Raw genomic sequence first — 23,681 nt, forward strand, 5'->3', positions numbered from 1 at the left:
CATGCAGGAGAACTTCTTCATTCAATAAATATTGAAAGGGCCCCATGCCAGGTCTGACGCAGGGCACCGGAGGCGAACAGACAAATCAGACATGACCTCAACCTCAAGGAGCTTGTGTTTTAGTGGGAAAGCGGACAGCAGAGTGGAGGAAGGCCTGTGGGATCACAAAGTGGGCAGCTGACCCCAGAGAGTCGGGACCATCTCCTGATGCTGAGGACAAATTAACAGGATGAAAGGAGGGTGGGAACCGAGGGCGGATAGAAACCCAAAGTGGAGAAACTGGACTTTTTTTTTTTAAATTGCAGCCAGAACAGAAAGGCTAGTGCAATAAGGGCAGAGAGAACGAAGGGTGGGGTGGTGAGAAACAAGCCTGGAGAGACCATTTGGGCGAGCTTCCGCGACCGTCCTTCCCCTTCACGGGCTCAGCCCTATCCTGCCTGCCAGTGTTCAGTGAGACATGTAGCCCTGGGAAGATTCGTCTCTGGCCTCAGTCTCCCCATCTGGAGATGGGGCACCAGGCTAGCTGATCCCCAAGGGCCTGGCCAGCCTGGGCAGTCGCTAGCCTCGTCATCTCTGCCTGGTGGCCACAGAGCTGATGGGCTGTTCCTGAGCTCTCTGGATGTGGACTGCCTTGCCCTCTCCTGGGAAAGGTCTGTCCGGAAGTGGGTGCTCCTCCCTTCCGCTTCTGTATCCATGACAGTCACACTGCGGCCTCCGCCCCTCCCCTGCGGCTGTTCTCACCAAGTCCACTTGCCAAATCCAGTCAACACTCTCAGACCTTTTCTTACTTGCCCTCTCGTTTGCCTTGGGCTTGGCTAACCACTTCCTCTACCCCCCACCCCAACACCCTTTGGCCTCAGCCTCTTGAAACACCGTACTCACCCTCTCCTGGTGGTTCTCCTCCTACTCTGAGCACCCTGCCCTGTCTGTCTGCCTCTCATGTCCCCTTCACTGTGCTGTTCCTCAGGTGGTGAATGGCCGCACCCACCCTCACCAGTCACCCCATCCTATGACAGAGTCTCACCGTATCTCTGCCCAGAGACCTCCTTGCTCTGGGCCGAAAAGAGGCACAATGGGCGTCTTTCAAAAGCCAAGGAGCTTCCCTGCAGACTAGAGCAGTATCCCCAAACCCTGCATGCCTTTGCCCTCCTAGCAACAGTTGGAAGCACCCCAAGACAGGGGACGCCAAGATCAGAGCCTGGCGGGATGGGCAACGCTCACCTCCAAAGGGCCAAACTGTGGGTCCTTTGAGTTCCCCTCTTGGCATATCTTTTTCCCTTAATACTAACCACCTTCTAACTTTCTATACAATCCACATAGTTGTTAGGGTAAACATTGACTGAAACCATCCACCCTGGTGGAGCACCATTGTAACCATTCTTGTGAGTTTCACGACAGGAGGTCCTGGTAAGGACAGGGACCTAACAAGCCACCACCAACCAGAATTCGGTAGAGGTTAAAAGGAGATGCCACTGGTCCTACCACATCCCAGAATCCTTCTCGCTGGCACCCATCTTGGCCGAACAATGTGTGTGCTACCAGGAAGGACCCTGAGTCAGACGAATTGGCCAGAGACAACCTGGAAATCAACCCCATCACCATAAAAGCCAAGCCATGTGGCAGAGCAGTCCTCCTAGGTCCCCTGATCCTCCTGCTCTCTGCCCGGGCGCCCCACCACAATAACGTCTCTTGCTTTGTCAGCACACGTGTCTCCTCCAACGATCCATTTCCAAGTGTTAGACAAGTACCCCCTTTCTTGCCCTGGAAGGGGTACCCCTTCCTGGAATATATTCATTATGGTTGTGTGTGTCTGTGGGGTTATCACGGGAATTTAAGCAACAGGGATCTCTGTTTTCTTCACTGCTAGCTCTCCAACACCTAGAACAATACCTGGCCTATGATAGGGTCTCAATAAATATTTGTTAAATGAACAAAGGAAAAAAGGGTAAGTACTTTGTTGGAAATACCTACCAGACTGCTGAGGTTCCTGAAGATCCAGCAGTCTACACGCAGAGGCCTCCCCAGAACCCAGAGTCCCTGCCTCTGTATGGCAGTCTTATCCTGAGCCTTCACTCACTGCTCCCTCAGCCTCAACCTCTGTCCCCGAGTCCCCCATAAGACTTGCACCCCCAGTCAATCTTGAGGGCAATCAAGAGCAAGTATACAAGCGTCAGCCTCCTTTGAGTCACTGGGGAACCTGAGACCCTTCTCTGGTGGGACCTTAATCTGTCCTGAACCTACGAAAAAACCACTGCCCCAGCCATGGAGCTGAACCCAACACACCGAGGGAATTCTCCACCCCAAGGCCTGGTGCCCAAAGCATAGGTACACAGTGCTGAGAAGAGCCCCCCACCTCAGTGGGGCCTGGCAGAAGGAAAAGATCAGAAACCCTAAGTGGGGAGCCCCGGGATAGAAGGTGGGATCGCACCCTGGGAGGACAGCTGAGTCCTGGAACCTTCATTCCAAGGGAGACAGGTTCATGCCATGGCTTTACTTTAACGTCCCAACTCTCATCCTGGGGATGCAACACGCAAGCATGGAGTCCAGAGCCCTCTGTAAAATTTTTATTTAGAAATCTTCCCAATATATCCTTATATATATACACACATCATCACCACATGGGTTTTGTCGCTAAGAGTCACACGCCCACAGTGTTGGCCTCTGGGCTGTACAAAGGTCAAGGTACCTGGAGCGGTTACTCCTCTTCTGCAGAAAAATGCAGAGACCAACGCAACGCATCACGTACAGTACAACATTGACGGAAAGTGCTGGGCCCGCCCACGGGAATGATGCGCTATGTACATGGGCCAGGGGCAAGCCTTCGGTGGGGGCCACGTACCATTGAAATCACAAGTACGACGAGACCACCCCCAAAGGCCAGGACAGTTGTGGGCTGACTACAGATGCTGTGCCCTTTGTTTTGCTTTCAGAAAAGGATAAAGGTTGTACCATCTTGTCGTTTGCCACTACAAATAAAATATGAATGTTTCTTAAAAGACATGATTCCCTCCGGTCATTTAAAATCATCTTTATCCTCCTCGTGTTTTTTACCATTTTTCCTTCTTTGACAAATATTATTCTTGGATGGGGAATATTCATGGGTGAAAATGAGGCAGAGGAAGAAGAGCATGGTGGGGAGAGATGCTGGAAATGAAGGTGAAAATGATGGATCTTCTCTGGTTCTTAACAAAGTCACAAAGCTTTGCCTATCTCTCCCTAGGCCTGTTTTGTACTACATTTTACACATTCTGCCCACAATCCAGTATTTCTCTTCTAGACTCCCTTCTATGCCTTGCTTTGGGATGAGACTGAAATGAGGTCAATCTGGAAAGATGAGGATAATCTAGAAAATCCTGAAGTGGGCTAAAGTGGTTTAGAAGGCTAAATTATCCAAATACTGCACAGAGAAGCAGTCTGGCCCACTGCCTAGGTCCTGGACTCTGGGTGAGAAATCTCACTGCAGGAATGATACCGAGAGCAACAGAGTTCCTTATGGTCTCAAAATGCTTCTACTTCCATGATTCCATTCAGTCCATACCACAGCGATAGGAGACAGGCCAAGCCAGGGTATTTATGAGAAAGACATCCAGAGACAGAACTTTACCAGGTCACACTGCAAGTCTGAGAGAAGAGGGAACCAGAAGCTCAAGCTCCTGTTAGAATGTATAATCCATCTCCTAAAACCCATCCACCATGCTCACTGTGGCCACTTTTCACTCCCAGGTAAATTAATCCACTGGAAGCAGACACAGCCTTAAGACCTAGAAGAGGTTTCCATCTTTGGACAGATGGGATTCCTACAGGAGCTTCCAAGTATTGGAAAAGAACCCATCCAAATGTTTGTCAAAATATAATGGGGGTTGGTGCTGAAATGGGAGAGAGTGCTACAAGGGTTAACCATGCGGCTTCCATTCCCACGAACTGGACCTCACAACTTAAAAGGAAGAGGGGGAGTGCAGGGATCATCTCTGTGTGCACGTGACTGTCCCCGAGGCCCTGCCACAGTAAGGGCAAACCACCAAGCTGGAGCCCACAAGGCGTGAGGACCTTTCCCGACAGCTGCAGCGATGGTTCTTCCACGTCGCTATGGACAGGGTAAAGCCGGAGCGTCAGAGCCGGCCAGGGTGACTTGAGGACACAGTGACAGGTATACAGGACTCGTGTGCAGCTTGCTCCATGGGTCTGGGATGTGGGTCACAGGCAGGCCTCACCTGAAGAAAATCACATCCCGCCATCTGGATTGACACAGGAGATCAATGAGGGGGCAGAGGTCCACTCTACAAAAGGATTCTCCACATTACCAAGGGACTTGCAGTAGAATTTCTTTAAAAGATGAAGGATAAGGATTTGATTTACAAAAATGTCATGTACAACTTCTGGCGGGGAGCACTCCTCATGTGTTACGCCAGCCTCCCATACACACTCGTGATGCCTGAAATTTGCAGACTCAGGGATGTTGAAGGTTCTGCTAAGTGAAAGTGAATGTGCGTGGGTCTCAACTGGTCTCTCACTGGGCTCCCCAGGGCCTAGAGGTGGGGCTGGATCCTGGCTCATATCAAGACCCTGAGGTCCCAAAGTAACTGAAGTCAAGCAAAATCCCAATACCAGGAATTCACAGGACAGAATTTGTCATCGATTCGGTTTCAGAACACAGCCCAGACCATCGGACAACAGACATCCTGCAACAGGGAGGCCCCTCTGCACAGCCAGAACACCAGACGGGGCTGCACATCTCCTGTCAAGACCAGCACAGAGCCCATCAGCACACTGACATCCATGCCCCCCACAAACAGCAACGTGTCACTGGGAATACAGGCAGGTAGCTCTGAGACACCGCCACGATTTGAAGCCCATGTGCCCCAAACAGCTTTTGCTCTATTTCACTATTTCTCCTTTGTCTGCCTTCAAACGAAACCTACAGGGCACTCTCACAGCTTCAGCCTCGGTCCCCACAGCCACAAGCATGAGGAAGGCAAATCTCAGTGGGAAGAAAGCAGAGCTTAGATCCCCAGGGCAAGAAGTAAGGGCTACTGGGTTTTCTGACCCTCTGGCCCAGCTAGGTGACAGCAGGCTGTCCACTGGCCATCTTCTTCAGCCAGGCCCTGAAGAAGGCACCTCAGGGCTTGTGACTCTCTGCAGCAGCTGGCAAGCTGGATGGACCAATGTGGGCCTGGGTGAAGATGCGGCTCAAGAAATGGGGAGCTATTGGGTACCTATATATTTGGACAGTGTGGCCACAAAAGCCACCCCAGCCAGCTTGGGAGGGGCTAAAGGCAAGGCAGAGGCTGCCGGATGCCTCGGAGAGAGCTGACAAGCCCAGGTCTCAGCGAAGACAGGGCTCCTGTGCTCCAGGCCAAAAGCAATGCCCCTTGAGCCTCTTACTTGAAAAGTCTTAGGGATTTGGAAAAAGGGGAAGACTGTGCCGTCTTCATAAAAAGTACCTACCACTTTGCTCCATTTTACTGGTCTCCTACTGAGGCAGGAAACAGGAAAACCAGCCCCAGAGGGGCTGGGACTCCCCAGAGTTCAGACATCAAGGAAAGCTCATCAAGTCCATGTCCTACTTCAGAGCTGCCCAACACTCACCCCACCTGCCCTAAAGCCCATGGTCCCAGCAGCCTGAGGGCACCTGCCCGGCTGATCCCGCGTGACCCCAGACCCATCACCGAGGACCGGCTCCATCCGCAGCAGGCAGCATGGCAGGATGGAGGCTGCGGGCTGTGTGCTTGGGCGCTGGCTCTTCTGTGTAGCTGTCCGGGCTGGCTGCCCCGTCCAGGGAGCTGCCACAGCTGGAGTTCGGGGAGAGCACATCCTGCAGGAGATCCTCAGGAGGCGCGCTGCCCCCTCCTCCCCCACCCCCTCCGCCAGCCCCCACTACAGGGTCCTTGCCAGGCTTGGCCCGCTGGGTGCCTTCCTCCTCCTGGTCATTGAGCAGCTTGGCCAGGAAGTTGATGTACTTCATGGCCAGGCGGAGGATTTCATTCTTGCTGAGCTTCTTGTCTGGGGGATGTGTGGGGATCAGCTTGCGGAGCTCAGCGAAGGCCCCGTTCACATTCTGCTGCCGCCATCGCTCCCGGCTGTTGGTGAAGATGCGCCGCACAACTTTGGTGTGGGGACCTGGGGGCAGGAGGACAGGTTAGGAGAGTGGGTTGGAGATCCCCCAGGGCATATTCTTCTGTGGGGAAGAAGAGAAACCATCCATTGGAAAGCTTGCTAAACCCTGAATGCCTTCTATCCTTTTGCTCAGAAAACTCTTACTCATCCTTCAAAGCCCTCAGCTGTCTTCTCCCTCTCTGGGAATTTTCCCTAACCCCTCAGACAAGTCCAACCAACCACCACGGCCCTATAATCCCGAATCTCCATCACCCTTGATCATGACTGTATGTTTCCAAACTTGACTTCCCTGGTGGCTCAGATGGTAAAGCGTCTGCCTATAATGCCAGAGACCCAGGTTCAATCCCTGGGTTGGGAAGATCTCCTGGAGAAGGAAATGGCAACCCACTCCAGTTTTCTTGCCTGGAAAATCCCATGGACGGAGGAGCCTGTAGGCTACAGTCCATGGGGTTGCAAAGAGTTGGATACAACTCAGTGACTTCACTTCTTTCCTCTGTGAGCTGTGAGACATTTTAGGACAGGAACCTTTTATCACTAATTCATTCATTCATTCACTTGTGCCAAAAGGCCATATAGCACTAGTCAGATAAACTCTGGAGACAGACTTTCTAGGTTCAATTTCTAACTATTACTCCCTAGACCGTAACTCTGGGCAAATTACCTAAACTCTCTGTGCTTTACCTTCATCACCTGCAAAATGGAGAGAGTACCAGAGAACCAAGTTATAAGATTGTCATGTGTATCTAACAACTAACACAGGCAAAGTACTTAAGATGATACTTGCCTCCAGTTAAACCTTCACTAAATGTTAGTTTTATCCATTCATCAGTTATTTACTGACAACCAGGCACTGTGCATCAAAACTCAACATTCAGAAAACTAAGATTATGGCACCTGGTCCCATAACTTCATGGCAAATACATGGGGAAACAATGGAAACAGTGACAGACTTTATTTTGGGGGGCTCCAAAATCACTGCAGATGGTGATTGCAGCCATGAAATTAAAAGACACTTGCTCCTGGGAAGAAAAGCTATGATCAACCTAGACAACCAATTAAAAAGCAGAGATATTACTTTGCCAACAAAGGTCCATATAGTCAAAGCTATGGTTTTTCCAGTAGTCATGTATGGATATGAGAGTTGGACCATAAAGAAAGCTGAGTGCCAAAGAATTGATGATTTTGAACTGTGGTGTTGTTGAAGACTCTTGAGAGTTCCTTGGACAGCAAGGAGATCAAACCAGTCAATCCTAAAGGAAATCAGTCCTGAATATTTTGGAAGGGCTGGGGCTGAAGCTGAAGCGCCAATACTTTGGCCACCTGATGTGAAGAACTGACTCACTGGAAAAGACCCTGATGCTGGGAAAGACTGAGGGCAGGAGGAGATGGGGACAACAGAGGATGAGATGGCTGGATGGCATCACTGGCTCAATGGATGTGAGTTTGGGTAAACTCTGGGAGTTGGTGATGGACAGGGAGGCCTGGCGTGCTGCAGTCCATGGGGTCGCAAAGTCGGACATGACTGAGCAACTGAACTGAGAGGCACTGTGCTAGGCATTAAGAAATAAAGGTGAAGAGGAGACAGTCCCTCCCCTCATGGAGCTCACACGTTAATGAGGATGACAGATAATAAACAAGCAGCAAACAAATAACAAACAGGCAGGAAGCTGAATGTAAATGAAAAGATGGAAAGGAGCTGCATGTTTTAGCTGAGGTGGCTGGAGACAGCCTTTTGGAAGAGGTGATGTCTGTAAGTGAAGTGAAAGTTGTTCAGTCGTGTCTGACTCTTGGTGGTCTCATGGACTGTAGCCCACCAGGCTCCTCTGTCCATGGAGGAGGAATTCTCCAGGCAAGAATTCTGGAGTGGATTGTCATTTCCTTCTCCAAGGGATCTTCCCGACCCAGGGAGGGAACCCAGGTCTTCTGCATTGCAGGCAGATTCTTTAGCGTCTGAGCCACCCTATAACGGAAGAACTTAAAGTCAAAGAAGAGCCAGCCAGACACAGGAAGGGAAGCTGGAAGTGCAAAGGCCCTGAGTTGAAAAACAGTGAAAGCTAGCCTGGCTAGATTAGTGTGGGTGAGATCAGAGTAGTCTAGGTCCAGATTCCATAGGGCCCTGCAGTAAGATACAGGGATTTTCTTCTAAGGGTGCAGAAAAGCACAGAATAAGAGCTTACTAAATATGTGCTGACTAACTGATCATGCTGACAGGTGGGGAATGGAGGAGAGAGCAGTGGGAAAATGACTTCACTGGGGGCTCTCTCCCCCCTAGGACAGGAGTGGAGAGACAGCCATGCCCAGGCTTGGCCTGAGGCTCTGGGCAGATGTCTGAGGGCTGCCTCCGTCTCCCATGTCTAGAGTGCACTGAATACACACTGGACCAGTATTCACTAGTGCTCGTGTACTAAGACTTGCAGAGCAGGTGCAGACACGAGTGTGCATGTATCGAGCACCTATGGTATACAAAGTACTGCACTAAGTGTCCCAGCCTGACCAGGGTGGACTTTCAGGGATCCCCAAATCCAAGAATGGCAGAGGATGGCCCCACTAGCTCCCAGGTCCCGGGGCTGAGGCAGCAACTGCCCTCCCAAACACTGAGGCACAGTGCTAGCTCCTGGCAGTCCTCAGGATGCTCTGTGCCCTGAAGGAACTGCCAGTCCTGGGATAGTTGTTTGCCTTCCTCTGATGACCCTGGAACCAGACCTCAGAACATGGAAAGTTAGGTAGAGAGAATGGGTCACCTAAGACCCATTACTCATTTCACAGCTAGGGAGACTACGGCCAGAACAGAGGCAGACCTTGCCCCTGCAAACCAACTCATCAGTGCCAACACTTCCTGCTTGATCATCTCTTTCCTACAATCACACACACACACATACATGCACACACACACACACACACACACGCACGCACACCATGTGCCCAATCATTCATCTCTGCCTGCAGTGTCTTAGAAGCTGTCTTTCCAAACCCCAGCAGGCCCCCGCCCAGCTGAAAGTGTTCGTCACTCTTTTGTGACCCCGTGGACTATAGCCTGCCAGGCTCCTCTCTCCATGGGATTCACCAGGCAAGAACACGGGAGTGCGTTGCCATTTCCTTCTCCAGGGGAACTTCCTGACCCAGGGATCGAATGCACATCTCTTATGTCTCCTGCAATGGCAGGCGGGTTCTTTACCAAAAGCACCACCTGGGAAGCTGATTCTTCACCAAAGGTCAGACCCAGGCTGGGAAAAATACAACACTCCTGCTGGGCAATCCTACCCTGGCCTCCAGGCCAGACAGAGGGGAGTCCCTCAGCTGCGCTGTCAGAAGGATTGGTCCCTGCCCGTAGCTGACGACGAGGCGGGGAGAGGAGCGTTATGGCTGCCATCACAGCTAGAGCTACACAGACTTCAGAGGCAGCACCCTTCCCAAGGCAGGTCCTAAAAGCACTTTACCCCACTGGCTCAACAACCTGTGAGGAAGCTCTTATTCTCCCTAGTTTACAAATGAGAAAACCAAGGCCCAGAAAATTTCAGCAACAGGAATCCACATAAAGTCCTGACTTTAGACCTTATGTTATTAACAGCTCCACTTTTATGGACTCCTTTTGGTTAAGTCTCTGATTTCAAAATCCTGTGGACATATCTTACACCCTCATCCTTCCCTTCACCTCCATCTCTGTCTATTCCTCTCAGGTCTTTTTCAGAGAACTACCAACCTCTCCACAGCTTCCTCTTGCCTGAGTCTATCCCTTGCTCCATGTCTTCTGTCTCATTCTCTCTGGGCACAGAGTAGATGCTTGGTAAACCCTGGGCATCCAGAGTGCGCTGGCAACTCCAGAAAATCCTTGGGCTTTGAAGAGCCTGCTCTCCTGCCTCCTGGTGCTGGGGCCCCTCTACTACATCTGGTCAACCCTGGGAAGAGGGAGGGGGGGTCCTTCAAATGTCCCCCTCCTCCAGCTGCTTCTTGAAAGTTTGGGGCCAAAGACTACTCAGGTAGTTCACATTAAAAGTGCTGAAGCCCCTGGGATGGGGGAAGGGAGGGAGTAGGGTAGAATCTATGGTGTCAGGAAGGGAACAGGGACAAGAGGGCCCCACTTTGCATGGACCTGGGACAAGACCTTTAAAGGTACAATTCCAGGCAAGGAGGAGACTCCAGACTCCAGACTCTTCTCCCAAGAGGACTTTGGAGAAGGTGCAGATAATCCCCGGAGGTTGGTGCTTAGAGTCAGGGGCACTGTGTGTTTCTGCCCTCCCCAGGGATCCTTGGTGTTGGAGAAGACTCTCGAGAGTCCCTTGGACTGCAAGGAGATCCAACCAGTCCATTCTAAAGGAGATCAGCCCTGGGTGTTCTTTGGAAGGAATGATGCTAAAGCTGAAACTCCAGTACTTTGGCCACCTCATGTGAACAGTTGACTCATTGGAAAAAACTCTGATGGTGGGAGGGATTGGGGGCAGGAGGAGAAGGGGACAACAGAGGATGAGTTGGCTGGATGGCATCACCGACTCAATGGACGTGAGTCTGAGTGAGTCTGAGTGAACTCCGGGAGTTGGTGATGGACAGGGAGGCCTGACGTGCTGCGATTCATGGGGTTGCAAAGACTGAGCGACTGAACTGAACTGAACTGAGGGATCCTTGCCGAGTGGAGGATTGGAGCTAGAATGGAGACAACAACTAACAGTGGAGGTTTGAGCTAAGCACCACAGCGTGTCCCTCACTCCCATGGCCTCTCTTCCCAGGACTGTGTGGCAACCCCCAGCTCCACCCATGACCTCCCCTAGTCCCAGGCCAACAGGGCAAGGACTTTGACAGTTAGGGGCTCCAAGACAGCTCGCCCATCCCTGTGAGACACCTAGGAGTTGTCCCTGATGGTCCCGCCTTCAGGGGCTCTAGCAGCTTGAGGGACTGAGTGCACAAGTTGGGGGTGGGAGTAAACTCACCATCAGTAATCTCCATCTCATAAGGGGAGGGCCTCCTCTTCACTCGGTTGTTGGTGGCGAACATAGGGAAGGCATCTGGCTCCCCAAAGAAGCCACTGTAAGAGGGAGCAGGCAGACCACCAGATCACAGACCCTCCCCACCTGTTCTTGAGCCCCCCAACCCCCGGAAAAACAAGGGCACCCCTGGTCCCTTCGCACCAGAATGGGGGCTACAAGGAACATAAAACAAGCACACACACACCCCTCACCCAGCCTTTCTCTATGGTTAGACAAGCAAGGGGAGGGGGGCCACATACCTGCACACCCTAAACACACACACACACACACACACACACACACACACACACACACACACTCAATGGCAAACACAGGGAGCAAACACGAAAATGAACACACATCCTGCACAGACATACTCCCCTCCCCCATACAAGTGCACAATCCATAGACACCTCTGCTCCCAAACAGGTGCTCACACAGACAGCCTTCACAGCTGGGACTGTGCAATTCCTGCGTCTCATAACAGCACCCTGTTCCCTACCCTCAGCCTCCCCTCACGTTCACCCCAGCCTCATGGGGCACATGGACAGACAACAGACAGGAAACCCTGAGCAGTCCTGCTGACATGCTCCCCCATGACCCACTCTACTGGACTCTCCCTAGCTTCTTTCTCTGGCATCCGGCAGACTCCCACTGCCCTGCACTGTCTCTCCCCTCATCCTCCCGTCTCCACCCCAACCCTGCCTCGGGCTCTCCACCACCTCAGTGGTCCCACCAGGGAAACGGACACCTTCACACCAAAGGAAGCACAGGGTCCAGGCCAGAGATGGCAGCTAGGAGAGGAGGGGCTCAGGAGAGGAGGGAGGGATCCATTCCCCAGGTGGAGGGGAGATTAGCGGGAGGGATCCCTCTCCAGTCACTCTCAGATGCTCGTCTCTCACCTGTCCACTGAGGGCTGCAGAATCCAGAAGAATTTCACACCGGAGCGCACTGAGACACACTCCTGCCCGGTACTCACACTCACAAGACTCCTCCAGTCCACCCCGCCACCACCACCACGCAGAACCCCGCACTTCTGCTCACACCCAGCCGCATGCCTGCACTCCCCCTCCTCAGCTTCTGCGCTCCCTGCATGCCGCAGACACAAACCATCCGCACACTCCCCCCTGCGTGCACACCCACGCACACACATACACAAACACATTTGCTGAGGGCTCCTTCCTCACTTGCACGGGGTCTCCAGCCTAGGCTTTTCCGTCTCCGGGTGTAAACCCCCCTCTCCCCCTCTCTCCGCGAGCTCAGCCACTCGCTGGCCGGGAGGGGATGGCTGGCTCCCCACGTGCGGAAGGGGAGTCCCAGGGCCCGCGCCGCCTGCCCACCCGCCCTTCCCCCCGGCCCTGACCTGCCGAGCGAGGCCAACGGCTGGCTGAGGCTGTAGAGCAGCGCGCGGCCGGGGGCGGCGGGGGCCGCCAGCGCGGGCGGGCTCAGCTGCACCATGCGGCCGTCGCCGGGCAGTTCCGCGGGGGCCGAGGCGGGCGCGGGCCCGGGTGGTCTGCACAGCTCTGTGGTGGGCACCCGATGGCGCGCTTCGGCCGCCGCAGCCTCGCGGCCCTTTAAGTCCCGCGCGGCGCCGCCCCCACCGGCGGGGCCGCCCCCCGGGCCGCCGCCGCGCGTGCCCAGCTCGATGACCGGGGGCTCCGCCGGGGTCGCGCGGCTCGTCTCCTTGGCGACGCCGTTCAGCAGGACCAGGTGCGGGGGCGCCATGCGGGCCTCGGCCGCGTCCCGTCCCTCTAGCGGGGGGTCACTGTGTGCCGCCTCGCTCGGCGGCTGCTCCGTCATCCTGCGGGTAGACAGACAGACAGACAAGCGGACGCCCGCTCAGACCATTGCCCCTGGCCCACCCACGCTGGGGGGCGGGATGGGGCGGGGGTGGGGAGCTGAGGGAGGGGGTGAAGAGCGGAGGGAAACTCACGCATGGAGACGTGAGAAAACGCGGACCAACTTAACGCCACGTGGACACACACGAGCCCGGGGTGCTGGGGCTGAAGAGAAAGGGGGGTCTCCGGTTTGGGAGAAGAGAGGAGGATACCTGGGAGACGGAGACTGAGGGCCGAAGGGACAGAGGTGGATAAGAACCACAGAGACATTGGAAGAAAAGGAATACAAATACAGCCAGCGCAAGAAAAACAGAGTTGGGGGGCGGGGGGAGGAGGAAGGAAATGCAGAAAGAGGCGAGAAAGAAATATCACCCGTGCCCCTTCTCGGGCGCACGGGAAGAGGAGGGAACAAATCCCCGACCGACTGTGCTCTTCCCGCCCCCCCTTTTGGTTTTGGCGGGGACCCTGTCGCGCGGAGGTGGGGTGCTTTTTGCAATCCCCCTCTTCTTTCAACAATACGTGCCCCCAGCCTACCGCCACGTACTACACCTGGAAATCTGGTGGGGGTGGGGGTGCGGGAGTGATCAGAGCTGGCAGAGAATTATCCAAAGGAACTCAGCTCTCCCTTTCAACACACATTCACCCCGCTGCGGGGGTGTCGGTCTACACCCAGCAAATCCACCTGTGTTCTGTGGATCCGCTGGAATACCCAGTGACCCTTTACTGCCACCAGGACTGGAGATGGGTCATCAGGGAGAGAAGAAGATGATCCAGGCCCTACCTCCCTGCACACTGTGTTCTTCCTTTTGCTCAGATGGACTCAGAAGTGAGGTGGGGTCTAGAAGGGAGGCCTGGCTGAGGCGGTGTGGAGCCCGGACATTCGAAGAGTAGTGTTCTTAAGGCCACTGGGCTCTGGGCTCCCATCCACAAATGTGAGGAAGGGGTGTAAAGATGGCTGGGGAACTCCTCCAGCACTCACCCATCTCCCTTTCACACTTTGGTGTTGTCTTCTGGGGAACAAGAGGAATACCTCATATATGCATTTAAAAGCCCTGTGCAAATGCTCAAGTAAACATTATTATAGACAGAGAGACTGGGCCAGAAAGGAGACTGCCTTGCCCAAGGTCTTGTGACTCTTTGTAGAGTGGGACTAGAACTCCAGTCTCTTTGCAATCCTCCCGTGCATGCGTGCATGCTAAGTCGCTTATCCTCGCATACACATATATCCATATATCCCGTATATCCCCCATATATATCCCTCCCATATATCCCCCCATCTCCAACCAAGGACATTGCTCTCCTCCTCAACCATACTCCAGGGTGATTGCAGGCAGGGTGACTCCCCACTTCCATTCTCTCCCAGTTCTTCCATAACATGTGACAAACACACCCCCCCTACACACACACACACACAAACCAAAAACAGAAAAACTATGAGACTCTGTCACTTTTAATAAAACAACAAAAACATAATCAACTCGACAGGCTTTGTAAGATGTTCAAAATAAAGTATCTGCTATCGGAATTATATAAGTAGGGTATTTTATAACATAAAACAAATACACAAAAGTCCAACTCAGCCTCAAGCAGAGAATTCATTCCTGGCAGCCATTCTGCCCCTGTACCGCTCTGGACTAGATGGCCTGGGAGCCATCCTCCCACCCCAGAGGAAAGACGGGACCTTCTGAAACTTCCAGAGCTCACTCAGCTTAGTTGCCACCAGACACAGCTGACGAAGAATCACCATTCCGATTATGCTCCTGCCCTAAGTCTGCCAGCCCCATGGGCAGAACCCCGAAACGACAAAATTCCCCTAGACTTGGTATACCCTGGCTGCAAAGGCAGTAGGTCCGCAACACTTCATTGGAAGCGAGTTTATGATTATGGTGGAAACAATAGGTCTATATCCACAGAATGGGACTGCCAAGACATTTCAGTCACTAGAAATGCACCAGAGGTATACCACTAGAGACTTCCTGGCTCCCCTCAACAGTGAAATGCATTGGAAATATACAGTCCTCTGGCAAAACATACAAGCCCCAAGAGGCTGGCTCCCTACCTTACTATCCCCAGGCAGTGCACCCAGTGACACGTGCTTCAGTCTCAGCTTCTAAATGAGTGACGAACAATTCACTCTGCAATCGCCAAAATGAGCCCAAGCTCTCCTATTTATGCCTTCCGATTAATTCTGAGGCTCTGAGTATGATCAGATCTCAGGGGGTGGGGGTGGTGGGAACAAGTATTTCAGATGAGTTGACTCTGGCCCCGAATGCTCTCTCCAGATGCCTATAAATATCTGTATCTCTCAGACTCCCCCTGAGAAACCTATAATTGGTCCCCTGGGCTTTGTGGCCAACCTCTCCCCGGCCCTCCTGGGACCTCAGGAAAACCCTGCTTGCTCTCTGCAACCAGGATCACCCAAGGCCAGGGATCCCGACTCTTTTAAGGAAGCCACCGGAGAATTCACTTTCTTTTTAGTGATCGGTGACTAAACCCGATCACTTGGCTTTGGTTAAGATTATCAAAATGAAAGCCTAGTGATTTTTACTTGTTTTTATTAGGGAAAATGAAGAAGGGGAGTGCGAAGATTGCAGATTTTGAACTGAACAGCACTGGACCATTCGACCATTACAACTCCTCTTTGTGCGACCAAATCCCAGCTCCAAGTCCCCTACCTCGGCTCATCTCCTGTTGCCAGGCTGGCAGCTGGATCATTTCCATATGTGTCTGAACAAGACCCGGGAACCTGAGAGATCTAGGGGCAGACACCTGGTCTCTGGCAGTTCCCTATCCCCAGGAGGGAAAATTTTTTGTGTAAAAGCAGCCTCCGCCATGCCCTGGGCTAGAGCCACTGCCTTAGACTCGGCCTCCAGTCCCTCATACTGCATCCACACACACCCCACCCCCCCACCCCGCGGCATGACCCCCTGGGGGAGCCCCAAGCCTGCACACAAACCACAATCACCCCAGAACAGAACCACTTTCCCGCTGCTACTGGTATGGAGGGGTGTTCAAATGTAGCCCCACCCTAGGCCTGAAGCCCCTGCCTGGGCCCACCCAAGTTAGGACTGCATTAGCCAGGATGGCTGCGGCCTTTTTCCTGCCGGAGCCCCCCCACTCCCCACTGCACGCAACCTGACCTATCCGAATACAGCCGTCCCAAAGTTATGAGCCTTGTGAAACATCTACGGAACCATGGAGCATTAGGGGGACTACAGTCCAACTAACTGTTCTTACGCGGGGAAGGGCCCTCTGGAAGCCACAGTAGCAGAGGCCGCAGTCAGTGGCAGAGTCAGATCTCAGGATTCCCAGCTCTGGGTTCGTCCTCCTCCCCCTCTCCCCAATCTGAAACTGGACTGTCCTCTGTCCCCAGCTTTCCCCACCTCAGGCCAGATCCCAAGGCCTTCCTGGTGACTGTTTCCATCAGCCCTGTCATCCCCGCAAAAAACTCACCTGGGGCATATTTAGAGAGACGGGCCCCTCTGAATAGGATCTCCACTCCTCCGGCCAGAGAGAGGTGGGAGTCGAGGTCCAGGTTGTGGACGGGGGTCTTTGCTCTCCCCCTCTCTCACCGAGAGCCCGGCAGTTAGGCCGCGGTGTGGTCCTGGGCGGTCTGCCGCGCCCAAAGCGAGTTTCCAGGAAAGATGGGGGTGGAGAGAAAGGGAGGGCAAGAGGGAGGGAGAGAGAGAAATGGGGGTCAATGGCTGGGAATTACCTCATGTCCTCCTCAACCAACCCTGGGGATCGCCAGCAGCTTTCAACCCCCGACCTGCAGGTGTTTGAAGCCTCCCCCACACCCCCAGAAAAAAGAACCCTACACCTGACCAATCAGGAATAACTACATAGTCCAACAACAACAGCTTGCCGCAGACTGCCCTGAACATTATCGGACCCTCCAACCGGGAGGGTTCAGTGTGGCCCGTTTGTTTTCTAAGCACTGGCTGGTCTACAGCGGTTGGCTCTGGAACCTAAGTCAGGCGGATCAGAGCTGCGGCCACAGCACCGGAGTCGTCCGCAGCCTGGCTGGGATGGGTAGGGGGATGTGTGTACCAAAAGGGGGATCCAGTCTTTACACCGTGGAAGGTGGGACAGAACCTCTGAGAAGCCCCATTCTCTCTCTGACTCTCACCACCCCACCTCCAGGCTAAACCGAAACCAGAACCCAATTCCAAAGACTACTTTTCCGAAGGGATACAACACAGTCTGAACCGCAAAAATCCAAGAGAATAGGGGGAAGGGGGCAGAGAATCTGATGTATCCAGGTCCCCCCCCCCTTTTTTTTCTTCCTACCGATTAAGGGAAACAAACAGACAAACAAACAAAAAAGGCTGAGGAAGGGGAAAATAAGGAAAGCAATCCAAAAAAAAAAAAAAAAAAAAAGAGAAGGAAGGTCCTTGCCTCTCCCTCCAACCATCCCTACACAAGATTTTCGATTCTTCCGTATTCAGGTCGGCAGAGTACAAGAGAATTCTAGTAATTCTTTGCAGCAATAAACAAGGAAAGGGGAAAGGAGAGAGGGTAAAAATAAATCAAATATTGCTTCCCAGGGTGTAGTGGCAGGGAAATTTAGTTCGCCTTTTCTTTTCTTTTTTTTTTTTTTCCCTCCCTCTGGAAGGTTTTATTTAATTCGTTTTGCTGAAATCGTTCAGTTTATGGCCACACATCGAAGTCTTGGATTAATAGCTAAGGCCACCTCTTTTTTTGCCCTGGCTTTAGTGGAAATACAGTAATAATTGTTCCCTGTAGTTTCAATCCAATGCAGGAGATTTTCTTTCTCCTCTTCTAATTCAAAAGGGGGGAGGGGTGAGAACAAGGGGAAATCCAGTTGTGCCCGGTGTCTTAGGTCGGGGTTAATTTTTGCTTTAGGATGGAGTCTCTGTGCTCCTCCCTCTCTCCATTTCTCTCCTAGTCACAAACCCAGCAACTTAAAAAACAGAGCGCTGGTGGGAGGAAACCCCCGCTGCTTTGTTATCGCCCCAAAGAAGCTAAAAGGGACTAGTAGCTCCTACATGATTATTTTAATTAAAATATGATGGTGATGACGATGACTGTGATGGTGATGATGACATTAGCAACCACAACCACTGGCAAAACAAAATCCTTTCTTTCGGAGCTAGGGCAGCACTGACCCCGTCCCTCCATGAAGCCCGGCCCTGGTCATCTATGTGACGGGCTACCTGACCCACGCGGGAATGTCGCTCACCCGGGGAAGGGGTGGGAAAATGTTCCTTGGAGATGATCCCGAAGTCCCCACCCGAGGCGCGAGGCCTGGAGAATGCGCCCATTGTCTTTTCCGGGCCTCTCCCGCAGACCCCGGCGGCCGTACCCGTGAAACTGACCAGAAATGGACGAAGCCTGAGTGCCGCGGGAACCGAAGCTGGCGGCTACCGGCTTGCAGGCGCGGGCCTCCGCGAACGCTGCTCAGCTTCCAGCCTGGAAGAGGCTCCCACTCACTAACAAACCCCTCCAACACTGAGGCACAGACTGGCCCCCGGACAGAGCAGCCGCTGATCCAGCTGCTCATCCAAGCCAACACTGGCTTCCGAATACATCATAAATTGGAATAAAATGTGAAATCCCTCACCCCGCCCCCATGCCGCCTCCTCAACTGGCGCATCCATCCCTCGCTCGTTCGCCCTCCCCTCCACCCCCCAGCGATTTACAAATGCACTTCCAAAGGACACTAGCACACAGCCACACAACCCAGGGTGGACAAGGCCACTCGCGGACTAGCCGCATAGAAGGGAAGCAAAGTAAGCACAGCCCAACACTGCCCCACAAGCCGACTCGGTCAGGCCCAAACATTGTCCAGCAGGACACAACGAAACCGATCAAATGCAATCGCTCCTAGGCGCACGACCCAAGGTAGTCAGGATCACGCACGACCGACACAACAACGAGACCATCCAAACACAATCGAGAAGATCAAGCAGCCCAGCATACATGTCGAGAAGGCAAACGAGCATAATTGTATATACAACGATGAAAACGTAGAAGGGCCTCGGAGAATCCAAATCTATACACCGAACAGCACAAGCACCATCACACACAACCTGTCGCCTAGAAGACCACACTCAGAAGAAGTCAACACTGTCCATAGCTCACACACGCACTCTCAACAATTCCACTGCATGCCCACAACCACCAAGAAGAAACGAAAACCAACCACCGCCTCGCGCATTTCTGTATATTGCGTAAGAAAAAAGGGAAGGAAGGAAGAGAGTCTCCGAGACGGGAGGGGCGGCGACGGCGGCGGCGAGCGCAAGGGCGTCCCTGGAAAATGCCCCCCTATCGAAAGAAACCGAGGGAAAAGGAGCGAAACCTTGTTTTTGCGAGCGGGCAAAAAGAGGGAAGAAATTGACGGGGAATTCCGTGAGAGGCTGCAGGTTGCCTTCCCCTAGAAAAAGGCCAGAATGCTCACGTTTTGCCGCTACTGGGGGACGCGTGTGGCCATTTTGAGGCCTGGTCCTTAGTGCCGAGCCCTCTCCTCCCCCCGGCCCCGTCCCCGTTCCCCCGCCCGCCCGCGCCGCGCCGCGCCGCGCCCGGCTCCTCCACCGCCGTGCTCTAATCCCGCTCACGTTCTAGGCCTCGTTAGCATGGGCCGAGGCGCGCGGGGGCCGTGTGCGCCGCGGAGATAAGGCACTGCCGCGGGTCCGCTCGCCCCCGATAAGCGCCTCGGCCATTATGGGCCAAATGATTCATTTTAATTTGGCAATTTCACCGGAGGGGAGTGGGGACTGGTTGCACGGCTTTGGGACCGGCCCCGGAATGCGCCACGGAGAGAGCTGGGCGCTCTGTGTAGGACCCGGCTGGTGCAGCCTCATTACAGATCCCGAGGCCTCCCGGGATCCCCCGGCTCCCCACAACCTCAGTCCCTCCTCTTCCAGACACATTTCTCCAACGACTCGCAGCCCAGCCAGACCACAGCACCCAAACGGTCACATCTAACCCTTCCTTCCCTGACATCCATTCATTCTAGTGTCCTAGATACCCGAATTTCAAGGGACAGTTCCTCTTATCCCAGTAAGCTCCCCAGCTCCCACCTCTCCCACTCCCATCCCCCCTCAACCTTGTCTTTTTTCTGCTCTAAAATGGAGCCTGCTTGCCTGAATGTCTGGACTGAGGTCTCTCCAACGGGCTCTAGGGAGGAGGAACTGGTGTCAACGAAGAGTTTAAAATATCCATTCTACTGAGTTTCAGGCTGAGCCCAGAGCTCGGGAACATTTAACATTTTAATCTCACTACTGAAGCACTGTGGGCTTCCCTGGTGGTTCAATTGGTAAAGAACTAGAGACCCTGGATTGCAGGGTTCAGGTTGAGACCCTGGTTCAATCCCTGGGTCCGGAGGATCTCCTGGAGCACGAAATGGCAACCCACTCCAGTATTCTTGCCTGGAGAATTTCTTGGACAGAGAAGCCTAGCGGACTACAGTCCGTAGGGTCGCAAAGAGTCAGACAGGACTGAGCGACTAACACACACGGAAGCACTGTACAAATACTAACTTATTTCGTTCTCACAAACAATTCTAAGAGGTTGATGCTATGATCTTCACCTAACAGGGAAACTGAAGCACAGAGAGTAAAAGTAATTTCCCCAGTGTTACAGATTTATTGAGTGGTGAAACCTGAGTTTGAAGCAAATTTGACATCGGAGTCCTCCAGAGCCCATCCAGAGCCTAGGCTTGGAGGACAGATCTGGGCTCAACTCATTGCAAGAACCCAAATCTGTACTGTGGCCTAGAAATCTGGGTTCTGTGAGAGGGTAGGCAGTGAAAAATCTGGCTTAAAACTCAACATTCAAAGAAACGAAGATGATGGCATCTAGTCCGATCACTTCATGGCAAATGGGGAAAGAATGGAAACAGTGACATATTTTATTTTCTTGGGCTCCAAAATCACTGTGGATGGTGACTGTAGCCATGAAATTAAAAGACTCTTGCCCCTTGGAAGAAAAGCTGTGACAAACCTTGACAGCATGTTAAAAAGCAGAGACATTACTTTGCTGACAAAGGTCCGTATAGTCAAAGCTATGATTTTTAAATAGTCATGTACGGATGAGAGTTGGACCATAAAGAAAGCTGAGTGACGAAGAATTGATGCTTTTGAACTGTGGTGTTGGAGAAGACTCTTGAGAGTCCCTTGGACTGCAAGATCAAACCAGTCAATCTTAAAGGAAATCAACCTTGAATATTCATTGGAAGGACTGAGGCCAAAGCTGAACTGCCAATCCTTTGGCCACCTGCTGGGAAGAACTGACTCATTAGAAAATACCCTGATTCTGGGAAAGATTGAAAGCAAGAGGAGACAGGGACAACAGAGGATGAGATGGTTGGATGGCATCACTGACATCCAGCTTGCTCAAGCTCTGTGAGATGGTGAAGAACAGGAAAGCCTGGCATGCTGCAGTCCATGGATTCGCAAAGAGTCAGACACGACTGAGCGACTGAACAACCACAAGGCAGTGGGCTCAGCCTATGGAAGGTATATGGATTCATTGTTTTACTGTGGAAGCTCAAATACTACAAGTCATGTAGATCTGAACCTCAGCTTTCTTATCTGTAAAATGGGAGGATAACAACCCCAGAGAACCGTTATGAGGATTATATAAGATGATTTTTAAAAGGTGGTGAGGGCAATAATTTATGGAACCTTGCCTAGGCTGACATCCTACGCACTTGCACATAGGAGTTCTGATTATCATTATAGAGAAGGAAATTAGGTCGTGAGGAGATACGACTTTATCAAAGCTTTCAGTGACCTAGAGGAAAAGCCAAGACCCAAACTCAGTTACCCAGTTCCCAGTCCTCAACTCTACCCACCAGGCCAGGCTTCTTTGTCCTTGTAGCATCTTGGTTGTGAGCTCCTTTTGGAACCTGAGAATTCACAGAACAAGTCCCATTCAAAGACTGAGTCCAGAGTGTGTCCAAAGCCTGAGTCCAGCTCCTCCTTGGCTATCAGGTAACTCTCTATGAAGATACAGTTAATTCAGTGCAGCCTGTTCCCTCTGTTCCTCTTGTGCTCTCTGGTGGAAGTCAGGATACCATGTGGACATGGGTAACTTTACAGAATCCTATGGAAGAGAGGCTACCCATGTCCTGGGGAAAACTCTAATTCCTGGACTTGCCACAAGGCCTCTTCTGGCCCAGCCACACCAACTGCTGGGCAAGGGACTCAGGGGAGAGGTCTCTGTGGTTCACTCAGCCCCAACTCCCCAGGGCTCTAGCCCCGCTTCACCCATTGTTAGTTACCAAATTCTACCCCTTTATTCTTCTTCTCCTTCTTTTAAATATTTATTTACTTGACTACACTAGGTATTAGTTGTGGCATTGCAAGATCTAGTTCCCTGACCAGGGATTGAACCCGGGGCTCCCTGCTTTGGGAGCAAGGAGTCTTAGCCACTGGACCACCAGGGAAGTCCCTGCCCTTTTTTTCTTGAAGCCTCTCTGCAATGGGGGTGAGCTATCATCTCTCCCTTCTCTGGTTCCTGTTGCCTTTGCTTGGCTGCACCACTAAATAGAAAGGGTGGGATTCAAGTAATTCTGAATTTAAAGCCCAGCGCTACCACCCTTGGGCTGTGGCACCATTGGGCAAATCATTTCACATCTCTGAGCAACTGCAAAAAGGGAGAGCCCAGCCAGGGAATGCTTTCTGAGAATTGATGCCTGGACTGAGATGGGAGAGTGGGCTGAGGGGTAGCTTAGAGGACTAAGCATTGAGAGCCTTCCAGGTAAACCAAGGGCTGGAGGAGAAGAACTTGAGGTTCATAAAAGAAACAGAAAATAGTCCAGGAATGGCTGGAGCAAGGCTATGGACAATTCAAAGAATTGAGGAGGGGACCATTTTGTTTATTTGGTTGGGTGTAGGAGCGTAATGTCCTATACAGGATCAGATTTGCATTTCTGGAAAGCTGTTTGGCTGCAAGGTGGAGAAAGGGTGTGCAGGGGTGGGAAGGACGTGGGGAGGTCAGTTCTGAAGACAATGCAGTGATCCAAGGAAGGGGGATTGGAGAGGGGACTAGGGTGTTGCCCGGAAAATGGCAAGAGGCAGATGTAAATGACATGTATTTAGAACACAAATCAGGTCTGTAAGAATTGGGTTGGCAGGGTGAGCGGCAAGGAGAGATCCGAGTTTCTGGCTGTATTTGCCTCGATGGGTGTGTTATTCCTGGTGATGGAGGTTTGGAAGCCAAAGGGAACGGGAAGGGATTCTGCATTTGGTTTTAAATGTCTCCAGTTTAGGTGTCTTGGAGGAACCGCCAGGCTGTTGGATTATTTTACCGGGCATTATACGACCCCGTCTGGCACCCCAAGGGCTGTGAGCAAGGAACAGGAACAAGTCCGGCTTTTGTCAGCTCTGCTGCGCGGGGAGAGAGACGCGTGGTGAGGTGACGTTTCCCCATCCCCCTCTATTCACGAAGCTCCAGATTCTGACCGTCTGGCAGCCATCGCGAGGGGCTGGGGGCTCGTGACGTCTACACTCTCCCCCCTTCCCGGTTTCCGACGGTCGATGGAAAAACGGAAACGGCGCGCTGAACGGAGCGCCGCCCGAAATAGCATCTGGTGCCTGTCGGTCAGCGCACTGTCCGAGTGTCCGGGAGCGAGTGACGCTACCCGCGGCCCCGCCAGGAAATGCCACCCACCCCTCCTCCGCCCGCCCCGAGCAGGGGCCTCGCGCGGGCGGGCAGGAAACCCGGAGCTCCTGGGCTGGGGATGTCGAGGTGGAGGGGACGTAAGGACCCAGACTTCTGCGTCTGGAGTCTGGTCCTGAGAAAA

At 52.8% G+C, this 23,681-nt stretch overlaps 1 protein-coding gene across 9 annotated transcripts; it reads right to left on the reverse strand.

Annotated features, from left to right (window-relative positions):
* Nucleotides 1-2,549: 2,549 nt before the first annotated feature.
* On the reverse strand, nucleotides 2,550-19,411 carry TAL1 (TAL bHLH transcription factor 1, erythroid differentiation factor). Of its 9 annotated transcripts, none has more exons than XM_086387108.1 (6): nucleotides 18,250-19,251; nucleotides 16,364-16,523; nucleotides 13,692-13,920; nucleotides 12,436-12,873; nucleotides 11,037-11,131; nucleotides 2,550-6,117 (listed from the first exon to the last, which is right to left on the reverse strand). In XM_086387108.1, exons 4-6 carry the CDS (start codon nucleotides 12,870-12,872, stop codon nucleotides 5,663-5,665), a joined length of 987 nt encoding a protein of 328 aa, XP_086243234.1. In that variant the 5' UTR covers nucleotide 12,873; nucleotides 13,692-13,920; nucleotides 16,364-16,523; nucleotides 18,250-19,251; the 3' UTR covers nucleotides 2,550-5,662. The 9 variants fall into 9 exon arrangements, 7 of the variants coding, with proteins under 7 accessions (XP_086243234.1, XP_086243239.1, XP_086243225.1 ...); XR_015158675.1 differs by lacking the exon at nucleotides 13,692-13,920 and adding an exon at nucleotides 7,929-8,074 and having other exon boundaries at nucleotides 6,001-6,117; nucleotides 18,250-19,264; XM_086387113.1 differs by lacking the exons at nucleotides 13,692-13,920; nucleotides 18,250-19,251 and adding an exon at nucleotides 19,332-19,411.
* Between the last annotated feature and the right edge of the window lie 4,270 nt (nucleotides 19,412-23,681).

Source organism: Bos grunniens, chromosome 3, assembly GCF_055505025.1.
Source record: "Bos grunniens cultivar Pamir isolate PY7600 chromosome 3, Bosgru_T2T1.0, whole genome shotgun sequence".
NCBI classification, from domain to species: Eukaryota; Metazoa; Chordata; class Mammalia; order Artiodactyla; family Bovidae; genus Bos; species Bos grunniens.